This window comes from Sus scrofa, chromosome 9 (assembly GCF_000003025.6).
Source record: "Sus scrofa isolate TJ Tabasco breed Duroc chromosome 9, Sscrofa11.1, whole genome shotgun sequence".
In the NCBI taxonomy this organism is placed as follows: domain Eukaryota; kingdom Metazoa; phylum Chordata; class Mammalia; order Artiodactyla; family Suidae; genus Sus; species Sus scrofa.
The window spans coordinates 126,322,964-126,338,727 of NC_010451.4; the positions used below are offsets into that span (position 1 = coordinate 126,322,964).

The following is a 15,764-nucleotide window of genomic DNA, read 5'->3' on the forward strand; positions in this document are numbered from 1 at the left end:
TCACCACCATCTTTCTATTTTTTTTCTATAAAACCTTCTTCCAAACAATATATGCTTACTGAGTACTAACTACATGCACAGTAGTATACTAGCTGCTGACTATTCATTGGAAAATGAATAAGGAAAGTCCTTGCCATTGTTACTTTTATAGACTTTTGGAAAAATTCTACTCAATACACCATTTATGTAGTTTTCCCTTCTACAGTTATACACAAACTTAGTTGGTATGTATTGACTTGAATTTGCTATTACTTTATAAACATTTTTAAGTACGTATGGTAGATCCTTGGCATGTCCCAACTGAACATCAGAGTTTTCAGTTATTCAGGAATAAACCTAAAGAGCTATAAGTCTAATAATCTGTATTTATCTGCAGGAAATTGGGTTTTTTTTTTGGCTGCCAGGCAGCATATGGAGTTCCCAAGCTAAAGATCAGATCTGAGCCACAGCTGTGGCAATGCTGGATCCTTTAACCCACTGTGCTGGGCCAGGGATGGAACTTGTGCCCCGGCACCGCAGAGACGCCACTGAGCCTGTTGCGCCACAGTGGGAATTCCTGAGGCAGGAACTTCAATCTAAATGCTGTAAAACTAGTGTTGGGCTAGTGAGTGAGCCAGCTGATCATTATCTGTAATCTCAATGTTCATTTATATTATCATATTATTTCTCCAGCACAATTTTTTTGCATAAAATGGGTGCTCAAAGAAGTCTTCCTTTCTTTGGTTGTTTAGAAATTCTGATAAGAAATAGAACCTTCTGGGAGTTCCTCTTGTGGCGCAGCAAAAACAATCCGACTAGGAACCATGAGGTTGTGGGTTCGATGCCGGGCCTTGCTCAGTGGGTTGAGGATCTGGCAGTGCTGTGAGCTGTGGTGTAGGTCACAGACGTGGCTCAGGTCTGGTGTTGCTGCAGCTGTGGCTGGCAGTTATGGCTCTGATTGGACCCCTAGCCTGGGAACCTCCATATGCCATGGGTACAACCCTAAAAACAAAAGACCAAAAAAAAAAAAAAAAAAAAAAAATAGAGCTTTCTGTTTTATAGTGAGATCTTTTCAGAGAATCAAGTTAATAAGCCATCATTTAATTCAAATTACATAAATAAGGAAGATAAAATGGACATTAAAAAATTATTGTTTCTATGGAAAAATGGGCAAAAGACCTGAATAGACATTTCTCCAAGGAAGATATACAGATGGCCAACAAACACATGAAAAAATGCTCAACATTGCTGATTATAAGAGAAATGCAAATCAAAACTACCCTGAGATACCACCTCACACCAGTCAGAATGGCCATCATTAATAAATCCACAAATAACAAGTGCTGGAGGGGCTGTGGAGAAAAGGGAACCCTCCTGCACTGCTGGTGGGAATGTAAACTGGTACAGCCACTATGGAGAACAGTTTGGAGATACCTTAGAAATCTATACATAGAACTTCCATATGACCCTGCAATCCCACTTTTGGGCATCTATCCGGACAAAGCTCTACTTAAAAGAGACACATGCACCCGCATGTTCATTGCAGCCCTATTCACAATAGCCAGGACATGGAAACAATCCAAATGTCCATCGACAGATGATTGGATTCGGAAGATGTGGTATATATACACAATGGAATACTACTCAGCCATAAAAAAGGATGACATAATGCCATTTGCAGCAACATGGATGGAACTAGAGAATCTCATACTGAGTGAAATGAGCCAGAAAGACAAAGACAAATACCATATGATATCACTTATAACTGGAATCTAATATCCAGCACAAATGAACATCTCCTCAGAAAAGAAAATCATAGACTTGGAGAAGAGACTTGTGGTTGCCTGATGGGAGGGGGAGGGAGTGGGAGGGATCGGGAGCTTGGGCTTATCAGACACAACCTAGAATAGATTTATAAGGAGATCCTGCTGAATAGCATTGAGAACTATGTCTAGATACTCATGTCGCAACAGAAGAAAGGGTGGGGGAAAAAACTGTAACTGCAATGTATACATCTAAGGATGACCTGACCCCCTTGCTGTACAGTGGGAAAATAATAAAAAAAAAAAAAAAAAAAAAATTATTGTTTCTAAATCTAAAAACGATCTTTGCTTTCCCTTTTCATGGGCTATCTCCTACTGTCCTACATGTTGAAATAAACTGATTTGAAATTAACTTTCATTTTTATATTTTCTTACTACCTTAATTACTTTTAGTAACATTTTAAATCGAGAGTAAACTGACTATTTAGGCACAGGGTTTTAAATCAAATTCTAAAAGAGACAACATAAGATTGCCAAAATAAGGCAAGGTTGCAGATATGGAATGCAGAATTTGTACTTCATGTATATTTTGAAAAATGAAGTAAGCACTTTTTGTAATATTATTTCTCTTTATCATATACCCAGACATACAAGGTGTACAGCTGACCGTTGGGTACCTTGCCACTGCAGCTACAACAATTCTGGCTGCCAGCTCCTTGTAATATTCAGTTCGGACGATGTTACAGCCGTAGTGACGCCGGGCAACATGTTGTGCCTTGGCATATAAGGAACTGATATCTGTAGACGTCACTGACACTATGCCAAGGTTTCTTATATTTCTGAACGCAGAATCTAGATAGTTCACTGATGTTCCAAAAGGGTCTAGGTGTCTAAAACCAGAAAAAATATTGACATATTTAAAATTATACTAGTATCCAAAATTATACCACTGTCATTATTTCTAATGATAAAAACCCATGGATTCAAAAGTACTTCACAAATCTATTTTAAGTACATAATTATATTTTTAAAGTAAGCAATAAAATGATCATATGACATGTTAGACAAGCTAAAATAAATCATGCTTAGAGGAAAACTGTCATGACTAGACACTTCATTTCAAATGCTAGAAAATGTTCTTATTGCATTCCTTAGGCCAATGCCATAAAAAGTGTATTAATCTAAATAAACAATGACAAGCCATCTTGATTTTTCTTTGTCTTTTTAGGGTTGCATCTGCGGCATACGGAAGTTTCCAGGCTAGAGGTTGAATCAGAGCTGCAGCTGCTGGCCTACACCATAGCCACAACAATGTAGGATCCAAGCCACGTCTGCAACCTACACCACTGCTCATGGCAAGGCCAGATCCTTAACACTGAGTGAGGCCAGGGATCGAACCTGCATCCTCATGGTTACTAGTCGGGTTCGTTGCTGCTGAGCCACGATGGGAACTCCTAGCTATCTTGGTTTTTAATGACCCCCTCTCCACTCTGCCTCCCCATAAAATCCAAGTCAGTTTAGAAAGTGACACAAAAAAGTTTTTTACTTACATGAAATCAAAAGACCTCAAATGCATCAGTACATTGGCATCCATTTTGGTCACTTTTACATTACCAAGGTTCTCCTCTCCTTCTTCAAGAATATCATCACTCTCTTCCTTTTCCTTACTGTCCACCACTACTTTCAATTTGTTTAAATGGCAGTTCTCCTGAATCAACGTCACAGAGTTTTCATTCAAATCATTAATTGTGACCTTGACCGCATTTCCGAGATGTTTTGCCCACTGCAGTCCCATTATCCCTTAGAAGAAATTGGAAGAAAAAAGAGTTTTTAAGTAATCAAGAAGGAAAATAGCATAATAATAAAGAATATAATTTTATAAATAACAATTATTTCAAAATATTTCATAAGTAGTATTTTCTTAAGTAATTATCTTACTTTCTTACTGAAATGCCTCTGAAGAAAAAATTTACCACAAAAATATTAGTCCAACAGGTTTTCATGAATAGCTCTCACAGGAGTTCCTGCTGTGGCACAGTGGTTTAAGAATCCAACTCCATTGGCTTGGGCCACTGTGGAGGTGTGGGTTCAGTCACTGGCCTGGTACAACAGCTTGATGGATCCAGCACGGCCACAGCTGCTGCATAGGTCACAACTGCAGCTCGGATTCAGTCCCTGGCCTGGGAACTTGCAATATGCTGTGGGTGCAGCCATTGGAAAAAAAAAAATTTCTTACAAAATTGTTCAAATAAAATATCCATGTATGTTCTCTGAGGATACAGTAGATATTTTTTTCCTTTTTCTCACAGTGGAAAAATTTTTTCAAAGTCTTACAGAGAAAGCCAATATACAATATGAGTAAGAGTGGGGTTCCTCTGCTTGAAGGGAGGAGGGGCAGTTGGAATGCCTCCTACTGAAGTTTACCCTATGAACCAAAACATGAAAACAACTTCTCCGGACCAATGTTTTTCAAATACTGTGGAACAGTGTCATTGTGAATTAAAAGCAACAACTTTGTACACGTGAGCAAATGATCAAGAGGAACTGAGACCAAGAGGGCCTCTCTCACAGGCTTTCTATCCCTACTGGATCTGAGTCATAAGGGACATTCATTACCAAATGGGAGACGGTGACATAAGCCTAGCCAGTACGGATTAGCAAAACCCCTATTTACTGGAGGTACTAACCAATATGCCTTATAAGTATAAAAAATTAACATCTACTATGTGCCATAGTCCATATATATATATATATATATATTCCTATTCCTATAACAAGCTTGTGAAATAAGTTCTAAGTTTAGAGATGGGGAAATAATGCAAAATGACTGCTACGAGCTTGACTTAAATTTACAAAGGCAGATTAGAAAGTTTGAAAAGAACTTCCTTGAAGATAGTTTTCATTTTAGGTGAGGAAAGAGCAGTTCACTGCAGCATTATTTACAGTACTCAAGACATGGAAACAATTTAAGTGTCCATCAACAGATTAATGAATAAATATGTGGTATATATACCCAATGGAATACCATTCAGACATAAAACAGAAGGCAATCCTGCTATTTCAGACAACATGGACAGACCCTGAAGGTATTATTCTCAGTGAAATAAATCAGAGAAAAAAAGACAAATACTTTATGGTCTAACTTACACACGGAATCTAAAAAAAAAAACAAACTCACAGAAATAGAGATCAGATTTGTAGCTGCTGGAGGGGTGAGAGAATTGGCTGAAGGTGGGTGAATGACACAAACTTAGAGTTATAAGGTGAATATGTTCTGGGGATTAATGTACAGCAGGGTGATCATAGTTAACAACACTATATTCTTTATCTGAAAGGGGCTAACAAAGCAGATGTTAAAAAGTTCTCATCAAAAGGGAAGAAAAACCCTGTAACTGTGTGGTGATGGATGCTATACTTTTTGTGGTGATCATTTTGGAATATATACATATAGCTAATTATTATGTTGTAAACCTAAAATTTATATAATTTATATGTTGATTATATCTCCATAAAACTGGAGAGGAAAAAAAGAAAAAGGAAAAAAAAAATGGCTCCACTATCAACATATAGAGTACCTAGCCTAGGATAGACATTTAATAAATATTTTTGAATGTGAAAAAAAAAAAGAGAGAGAGAGAGAGAGAGAGAGAGAGAGAAAGGGTTGTGTGAGGGAAAATGCTGGGAAATAAATTTGGAAATGTAGGCTGGGATCAGATTAGAGAGGATATTAAGCTGCAATCTGAGAAGCTGAACTCTATTTAGGCCATAAAGATGCATGACTTTTTTGACTGAGAAGTTAACATTATCAATGTGATGTTTTAAAGAAAAGGCTGTTTGGCAACAGCATGCAAGACAGATTTAAGGGTAGAGATATAATTGCCAAAACCGATTACACTGGTAGATATGGAATGGGGAAGGAGTATGAATCATAATACAAAAGAAAAATTAGAACAGACCCAGTGGCTGAATGTGTGTGAGGACAATGGTCGAAAAAGGAAATAATAAAAAAGATTCCAGTTAAAAATCTGACTGGCTCAGAGAATGTGATCAACTTAGAATTATTATTTCATCATTTTTATCATTATTTACACTGAGATGTTGCTAATGATGATGATGGTAGTAGAACTAGGACTAATACAATAATGATACTTAATACTTTTTCTAGCATTTATTATATACCAGATACTGTTATAACGTCTTTATATGTCTTAATTTACCTAATCATCACATTATTTTAAGGTGGGTACTGGTGATCCCCTCTTTTAATAGATGAAGAAATTAAAGCTGGCATGCTATAAAGCTAGGATTTAAATGCAGTCAGTTTGACTCCACAGTCCATGCTTTTAACCATTCCTTTTTCCTGAGGAGAAGAATTTAAGGAGAGTTAAGTCATGCTTTCATCCTATTGGTACAAACTTCTTAAGAATACAGTCCTACAACCTTTAGGAAGAAAGACTTGGATTGGCTACAAGTGATTCTTTAGAAATTTTCTACTTTTTCCATAATCTTTTTTCTATTATTAAGAAATTTTAGGAGAAATGTCCTCAATCTTTAAAACTGCGCCTTACCCAATTGCCTAATGACTAGGCAATATTTACTGCATCACACAAAAAACAAGAAAACCAACCATTTGCTGATCACAATAAATATTATTGCAAAAAAATAAAAATAATTATAATAAAAATCCTGTCTGAATCTGATCAAACCTGAAGATCCAATTACTAATTTACAGAAATTCAAGAGATAGAGGAATATGTTATAAGAACCACTGTGATACAATTAGCAAAAATCTAGATTGTGGGAAACCCTACAGGGCAAACGATGGGTTATACCAACAAATAATTATCACACACAAAACGAGGGAAGGGAATATAGATTGAAAAACAACTTTAGGAGACATACCAAACAATTAAAATATGGTCTTTGTCTGGATTCTGATTAGAATGTTTGAAAAATGATGAGATAATTAGGTATATCATTAAATAATTATTTAATAGGACATTAAATAATTATTCTTTTTTTTTTAGGTGTGATATGGTATAGGGGTTTTATTTTAAAAGTCCTTATATTTTACAGATCCAATGGAAATATTTACAGATGAAATGATCTTTCTGTCATTTGCTTCAAAACAATGGGGCTAGAGAATTGAGGAATAAGGTATGAGGGAAAGGGCATGGGAATACAGATACAAGACTGAGTATGAACTGGTAATTTTTCTTTTTTGCCATGCCTGTGTGGTATGTGGAAGTTCCGGGGCCAGGGATCAAACCTGAGCCATAGCAGTGACCCAAGCCAGAGCAGTGACAATGCCAGATCCTTAATCCTGAATTGGTAATTTTTGAAGTAAGCGATGGAGGTAAAGTGGTTCATTTATTACAGGCTCTACTTTTGTATATATTTGAAAATTTTCCTTGTAGCTGGCAGTCTATGCCACAGCCATAGCAATACAGGATCCCAGCCGCGTCTGCAACCTGCATCACATCTCTTGGCAACGCTAGATCCTTAACCCCTGAGTGAGGCCAGGGATTGAACCTGCATCCTCATGGATGCTAGTCAGATTTGTTTCTGCTGAGCCACAAAGGGAACTCCATTTTTTTTTTTTTTTTTTTTTTTTCTTTTTAGGGCCGCACCTGCGGCATATGGAGGTTCCCAGGCTAGGAGTTGAATCAGAGCTGCAGCTGCCGGCCACGCCACAGCAATGCAGGATCCTTAACCCACCGAACAAGGCCAGAGATCGAACCTGCATCCTCATAGATACTAGTCAGATTTGTTTCTGCTGAGCCACGAGGGGAACTCCTTGTATCTTTTTTTTTTTTTTAAATCAAAATATTCTGCTAGATAATGAAATCCATTTAAGTTTCCTAAGGAAAGACACAGAGAGAAAGGTGGGCAATTAAGTACTGGGGTAAAATGTACAACATTATGATTATGTAAAGGTAATGCTGTTATATAAGAAAGTTACGAGAGCAAATCCTAAGAGTTTTTATCACAGGAAGAAATTTTTCTTCTTTTCTTCTCATTGTATCAACAGCAGATGATAGATGTTAGCTTGAACGTACTGTGGTAATTCTTTCACAATATATGTAAACCAAACCATCACGCAGTGCACTGTAACCTGTGTACCTATACACTGATGTATGCCAATTATTTCTCAATAAACTGCAAGAAAAAAATCTGCTTAGGCTTGCATCATGTAAACATATAAACATCCTTAGTTTTCAAAGTGGTTAAACAACAAGGAAAAAAAAGAAGGGGAGGAAGAAAAGATATTGTACAAATCTGATGGATAAAGTGCAGTTCCAAAAAAAGCATCACTACTTACCAGTAGCTCCAAAGGCATCTAGACATTCCAAAGGTTTTCGTTCCTCAGCCAAAGCAGCCAGTGTACAGAATATTAGCTGCCTAGAAGGAAGTATAATAATATAAAATAATTTTTACTGTACTATTGTTTCATCATTGTAATTTTAAGAATAGCGAGAAATGGGGTTCCATTTACTATGCAAACTATTTTGGAAAAAGATCTAAAAACATAGTCCTCACTTAATTGTATAAGAATGAAAATTTGTGAAATTACATTATAAATCAAATTGGGTTCTATTAACAAGCATTCATTCTAAATGATTTTATAAATAAAAATTTCCTACAAAAAGCACAAGCCTGTTCATTTAATTATAGAAAGTCAGACCTATTTTACTTTCTGAGAAAGAAACCGGTTTGGTAGAAAAATAGAGAAAACAACCATTCTGAGAAAATGCTAAAACAGATGATTTTCCTTCTATAACTACTTTTAAATTTCAACATATTAGAATATAAAATTAAGAGAACATATATTTGTAATGATTTAAAACATCCCATAACCCTTTTTACAACTTATCTTACCGATTTAGTTTCATTTTGGGATTAAAATAGGAATCTGTTTTCTGTGGCACAGAATAGTTAGGACACACTTGTACATCTGTGTCTGCCTCTTTCAAAATTTCATTTGGTGGTTTAGCAGCGGAAGCTAAGATTAAAAAAAAAATTCCAATGAAATACAAAATAATTCTAAATATCAAAAACGATATACATTAAAAAACAACCTTTATATTATTTTGTATTAATGAAATCAGGTGGATTAAAAAAAAAAATCCCCAGCACCCCAACTGATGTACTTGGCACTGTCTCTGGAAAAGAGTAGTAACCAGGTAAGTATTTGGTGAACGAGTCTATCAACTTAAAATCTTAACTGCCTAGCATATCAAATATCTGTATACCTAGTAAAGGAAAATCAATGTTAAGATAGTACAAAATCCTAAAATACCTTTATTACTCATCAGACATTATATTTTATTTATATAGGCTGGTTGCTAAATACAGTTTATTGTGGCATAAATGTCAGAAAATTGGTCTCTGTGTGGTTACATTCCATTAGCCAGCACAGATGACTTCAGAGTCACTATACTTCCTGAACATGCTTGACTTCAGAACAATTTCTCATTATGATTTTAAGTTGCAAATTACATTTAAATGGCTATAAACTAATATAAAAATCATTCATTTAACATGCATCAGAATCATTTAGCTATAAACACAAACAAAACAGTGATATGTTTGAGTGAATTTATTTTATTTTATTTGTCTTTTTAGGGCTGCACCCGCAGCATATGGAGGTTTCCAGGGTACGGGTCTAATCGGAGCTGTTGCTGACGGCTTATGCCAGAGCCACAGCAACACCAGATCTAAGCTGCATCTATGACCTACACCACAGCTCACGGCAATGCCATATCCTTAACCCGCTGAGTGAGGCCAGGGATTGAACCCACAACCTCATGGTTCCTAGTCAGATTCGTTTCCGCTGTGCCACAATGGAAACTCCCTGTGTGAATATATTTTAAATATTTAAGAAATTAGATATAGGGAGTTCCACTATGGTGCAGTGAATTAAGGATCCTGTGTTGCTGCAGCTGTGGCTCAGATCTGATTCCTGGTCCATGAATTTCTGTGTGCGTGGTGAAGCCGGGGAAAAGAAAAAGAAAGAGAGGGAGAGAGATATTATATGGGGAAAAATAATTGACATTCTTTTTGTTCAGATATCTTTTCTGAAAAAATTTTTATTGAAGTATAGTCGATTTACAAGGTTGTCTTAATTTCTGCTGTACAGTAGTGTCTCAGTTACACATAGAATTTTTTATATTATTTACTATTATGGTTTATCACAGGATACTGAATATAATTCCCTATGCCATACTGTAGGACTTTATTGTTTATTCATCCTATATATAATAGTTTGCCTCCACTAATCCCAAACTCCCAATCCTGCTATGAACACAGGGATGCATATATCTTTCAAATTATAGTTTTCTCTGGGTATATGCCCAGGAATGGGGTTGCTAGATCACACAGCAACTCTATTTTTAGTTTTTCTGAGGAACCTCAATGCTGTTTTCCATGGTGGCTCCACCAATCTACATTCCCGCCAACAGTGTAGGAGGGTTCTCTTTTGTCCACACCCTCTCCAGCATTTATTATTTAGCAACACTTTAATGATGGCTATTTTGAGCAGTGAGGTGGTGCCTCCCTGTAGTTTTGATTTGCATTTCACTAGTAATGAGCGATGATAAGCATTTTTTCATATGCCTATTGGCCATCTGTCTTTAGAGAAATGGCTATAGAGGCATTCTGCCCATTTTTCTATTGGGTTGTTTGTTTTTTTTGTTATTGAATTGTATGAGCTTTTAGTAAATTTTGAATATTAAGCCCTTGTTGGTTGTATCACTTGTAATTATTTTTCCCCAAGCCGTAGGCTGTCTTTTTGTTTTGTTTATGGTTTCCTTTGCTGTGCAGAAGCTTATAAGATTGATCAGGTCCCGTTTATTTTTGCTTTTATTTCTATTGCCTTGGGAGACTAAACTAAGAAAATATTTATGTCAGAGAGATTTATGTCAGAGAATGTTTTGCCTATATAGTTCTCTTCTAGGATGTCTATGTGTCTTATATTTAAGCCTTTTTTTTTTTTTTTTTTTTGCCTTTTTAGAGCTACACCCAAGGCAAATGAAGGTTCACCAGCTAGGGGTTGAATCAAAGTTGTAGCCATTGGCCCACGCCACAGCCACAGCCACACCAGATCCGAGCTTCATCTGCGACCTGCACCACAGCTCACGGCAGTGCTGGATCCTTAACCCACTGAGCAAGGTCAGGGATCGAACCTGCGTCCTCATGGATGCTAGTCAGATTTGTTGCTACTGAGCCACAAGAGGAACTCTAAGCCATTTTTTTTTTTTAATTATAGTTGATTTACAATGTTGTGCCAATTTCTGCTGTACAGCAAAGTGACCCAGTCATACACATACATATATTCATGGATGCTAGTCGGATTCGTCAACCACTGAGCCATGACGGGAACTCCCAGGACTTTATTGGTCTTTAAGCCATTTTGAGTTTATTTTTGTATGGTGTGAAGGTGTGTTCTAACTTCACTGATTTACACAAGGCTGCCTGTCCAACTTTCCCAACACTAGATTTCATGCTAAAATTACAATCAAAAAGTTAATTAAATGGGAACCATATTTCTTTTTATGCAATGCTAAATAAAAGCAATCTTTCCTAGTGTTGTGTTATATATTTTTCTATACCCACCAAAGTGGCAAGTCACGTATCTCACAAGATCAGCCTTTCTCAAACCACGTTCAGTGAGAAAAATAAACCCTTCTAATAATTCAGTGACTTTTTTTTTTCAACTCTTAAAAGTATCTAGTACCATTCTAGATGCATATGAGAGAAGTTAACTCATTACATAAAATCAATGCCTTAGAGCATGAGGGCTTAATTCTTAATTTTCGAGAAGAAACTGCCTCAGTATTAACAAGCTACCCATGTACTAAATATATCTACTCAACTAAGAAGAGCTGAATGTTGTTGGGAGCCTCACAGAAAGAAAAAACGTGACGTAATGGATTAGAAGTTAACTAAATGAAGTGGTTAAGTCGCTATGTTTTATCTGATATCTAAGAAGAATAAACCATTTAAAAATTTACTTAGACTACTGTTTAAGAGTTTACTTATTAACCTGTTAAGAGACTGTTCAACTTACCTGCAATATACCTGGATTTGGTCTCTCCTTTATTCACATGGCGCTTAACATGTCCTAGCATATCGGTCCTTCTGGTGATTGTTGCCGAGCAAATGATACAATGATAATGGGCGCCCATTTTACTGGATAACTATCAAACAGAGTATTTAATTTGAATGCATAAATACGTTACTAAGACAATGAAACAGAAGTTTTTTCAGGTTGTGAATTTAAGTATCTTTAGGTTTAACGGTGTAGAGGCTAGTATTCATTTTGCCATGTTGATTTTCAAAGGATTTTTACTCCCTATCTATGTTTACATATGTTTTTTTTTTTTTTTCCTTTTTTTGGTCTTTTTACCATCTCTAGGGCCGCTCCCGCAGCACATGGAGGTTCCCAGGCTAGGGGTCTAATTGGAGCTATAGCTGCCAGCCTACGCCAGAGCCACAGCAATGCGGGATCCGAGCTGCGTCTGTGACCTACACCCCAGCTCTCGGCAACGCTGGTTCCTTAACCCACTGAGAAAGGCCAGGGATCGAACACGCAACCCTGTGGTTCCTAGTCAGATTCATTAACCACTGACACACAACGGGAACTCCTTTTTCTTTTTCTTTTTTTGTCTTTTTGCCTTTTGTAGGGCTGCGCCTGCGGCATATGGAGGTTCCCGGGCTAGGGGTCTAATGGAGCCGCCAGCCTACACCAGAGCCACAGCAAAGTGGGATCTGAGTCGCGTCTGCAACCTACACTACCGCTCACGGCAACGCCAGATCCTTAACCCACTGAGCAAGGCCAGGGATTGAACCTGCAACCTCATGGTTCCTAGTTGGATTCGTTAACTGCTGCGCCATGACGGGAAGTCCTACATATGCTTTTTAACCATACTTTACAATAGGCCACGTGTTTAATTCCTTAGTTTTTCCTTTTCATTCTAATCAGCAAACTAGAGTAACTATACTCTACACAAATGGTGTGACACTAGCAGCAGTGCGCTGGCAGATGTACAACTGCCTCTCCAGGAAAATAAACCCCTGATCTGTAGTGTTTGCAGCTAGCTGTCTGTGGCCTAAATACTCTACCAGGGCCAATGTCAAGCTACATTGTGACATTTAAAGCTATCAATGTGACATCACTGAACGTGAATTTGGGAAGAGATATGCAATATCCTACCAGAGAACATTGCCACCATGCACATATAGTATATATAAATAATTCATGAGCACAGGTAAAGTAAAATGTAGTAAAATAACTGAGAAGTAGTGAGTTGTGAGTAATCATTACCTTTGTTTTTAACAACTAGCTTTCAAAATTTCTGGAAATTTGAGCAAGTTCCAGCACACTGCTAAATGTTAAAGACAAAAAAAAGTCTATTTTTCCACTTTATCGTTCCTCATTTAGTTGAAGAAAAAAATGCTACTCCGATGGCTCTCTCTGGCTCTTTTTGATGTGTTTTACTTTTAGTGCTTCTAACTTCCTCTTAACTTGGGATCACAGAGCAGAATGGAATAGTCAAGAACATTGCAGAGGGTTCCTTATGGTATTGTGGTTACCATATTCAAAATATCTTGGATAGGGTTAAAAGACCAAGCATTACCCTGACTACTTAAGAAATGATTGGGGAGTTCCCTTTGTGGCTCAGCAGTTAACGAACCCAACTAGGATCCATGAGGATGTGGGTTTGATCCCTGGCCTCACTTACTGGGTTAAGGCTCTTGTGTTGCCGTGAGTTGTGGTGTAGGTCACAGATGTGGCTTGGATCCTGTGTTGCTGTGGCTGTGGTGTAGGTTGGCAGCTGTAGCTGTGATTCTACCCCTAGCCTGGGAACCTTCATGTGCCATGGGTGCGGCCCTAAAGAGCAAAAAAAAAAAAAAAGAAATGATTGGTCTCTTCCCCCCAGCACTTTACTCTTTTTAGTGACCTAAAAAGAAAATTAGTAATGAGGATTCATTAGGCTAATATACATTCAAGGTAAGTGTCACTAAAAATATATTTGTACTCTGCAAAGATCAAATCTATCCTAAAAATAAACACAGGCATTTTAAAAAGAATATCTGAAATTTCAAGTTTTTTCATCCTGAACTTTGACAAATTAAATGGAAGAGTATAGAGAGGATGAGTACGAATCAACAGATATTAAGATATTTACTACACCACAGAAATTGAAGGCTCTTATACCATAATCAAAATTTATTTTGAAAGAAAAAAAAATTACTTTTGAGTTCCCATTGTGGCTCAGCAGGTTAAGATCCTGACTAGGATCCCTGGCCTCATTCAGCGGTTAAAGGATCCGGGGTTGCTACAAGCTGGGGCATAGGTCATGGATGTGGCTCAGATCTGGCATTGCTGTGGTGGAGGCTGGCGGCTACGGCTCTGATTTGACCCTTAGCTTGGGAACCTCCATATGTCATGAGTGCAGCCCTAAAAAGACCAAATTAAAAAAAAAAAAAAAAAAAAAAAAGAGAGAAAGAAAAAGAAAACAATTACTTTCAATTTAAATTCCTCATTCCAAAATTAGTTAAGTGGGTTAATTTTCCTTTTGAACGCAGAGCAGGTTATCTGACTAAAATTAAAAACTGTGAAATGAAAAATTCATTACAGTAACTCTTTCTTTCATACATTTCATATTTTCCCTACTACGGTAATCTGAAAGCACTTGTAAGCAAACAAAACCTTAAATTAAACTTCATTGCTGAGTATGCACACTTCAGTCTTAAATCAAGTAAAAACTGCACTTTTTAAAAAAGACAACTAATCCAAAAAAAGAACCTATAATGTGATTGATTACCTGTTCTCCAATAATGTTTGGTTTCACTGGTCGACAAGGTAAGTGACAGATGCACATTCTGTAACCTAGAATGAAGAATTGCTGCTTGTTTTATCACTGATCATTAAATATTCAATCATTTAAAAAAAATACTAGCAAATCTTCTAAGAGTAACTGGCATTATTCTTATATTTGTAATGTCATAGTTAATTTATTTGAATGTGAATGCCTTAGTTTATATACTTGTTATACATGACATAGTAAAAAACAAATATAGGAGACCTAAGTTTGAAATGTGGTTCTGCCAAAAATATTTGTGTTATTTTGGATTAGTCATTTAGGTTCTTTGGGACTCAGTTAATCATCTACTTTCTGCTATTTTGGCTTTTTCTTAGGCTTCATCTTCTTTGCCTTGTGCTGCATCTACCATAACACAGCCTCTTCTTCCTTGGTCATGTGGCACTATCACAGCTCTCTTCGCATCCTTCCTACTTAATTTTCTTCACGTATCCTTTTCCACCTCTCATTCTTTAAAATGCAGATTTTCTGTATGCCTGATCTGCTACATAATTTTTTTCTCCTATCTTTGGTAACTTTACTGCCTTTTATGATTCAACAATCTCTGTCACGAGAAGAAATCCCAAATTATGGCTCTAGTTACTAACTCATTCCTAAGGGCCAGACCTCTACTTCCTATTGCCTATTGAACATATGGCTGGTTACTGGGTCAGCATTTCAAAACCTACTATCAAGGACTAAACTTACCATTTGCTCTTGAACCAGGTCTCTTTTTCACCTTTTTTTTTTTTTTTTTTAAATATAATGCCTCCCAATTATTCCTAACTCAAAAACTGTAAATTATCTCTTACTCCTCTCTTCTCATACCTTATATCCAGTGATTTCTCTTATTTGCATATGTTGAAGTGTCTCAGGACTCAGATCTTGGACAATTTCTTTTCTCTATCTCCACTCTTAAAGTTATCCCATCTAGTCTTACGGCTTTAAATACTATCTACATGCTGACAACTCCCAAATATTTATCTCTAGCCCCAATCTTTCCCACAAAATCCACATTCATATAGCCTCCAGGCTACTCAGTATCTCCACTAGAAGCATCTCAACCTCTGCGTGCCTCGATCTAAGGACATGTCCTTCCCCATATTTAATACAGTCTTCCCCAGCTCAGTAAAAGACGTTTTTCTAGTTGCTCAAG

At 36.9% G+C, this 15,764-nt stretch overlaps 1 protein-coding gene across 2 annotated transcripts in view; it reads right to left on the minus strand.

Moving 5' to 3' along the window:
• The window catches only part of TRMT1L (tRNA methyltransferase 1 like), a 44,636-nt gene that overhangs the window by 20,322 nt on the left and 8,550 nt on the right, over positions 1-15,764 (minus strand). For both annotated transcript variants that reach the window (XR_002347095.1, XM_021102636.1), the window contains exons 5-10: positions 14,573-14,637; positions 11,812-11,941; positions 8,622-8,745; positions 8,065-8,144; positions 3,293-3,542; positions 2,420-2,632 (exon numbers count right to left, since the gene is read on the minus strand). Coding sequence is in view for 1 of the 2 variants with exons in the window: in XM_021102636.1 (XP_020958295.1) it covers positions 2,420-2,632; positions 3,293-3,542; positions 8,065-8,144; positions 8,622-8,745; positions 11,812-11,941; positions 14,573-14,637 (862 nt within the window). In the remaining variant the exon portion in view is untranslated. The remainder of the gene's footprint in view (positions 1-2,419; positions 2,633-3,292; positions 3,543-8,064; positions 8,145-8,621; positions 8,746-11,811; positions 11,942-14,572; positions 14,638-15,764) is intronic.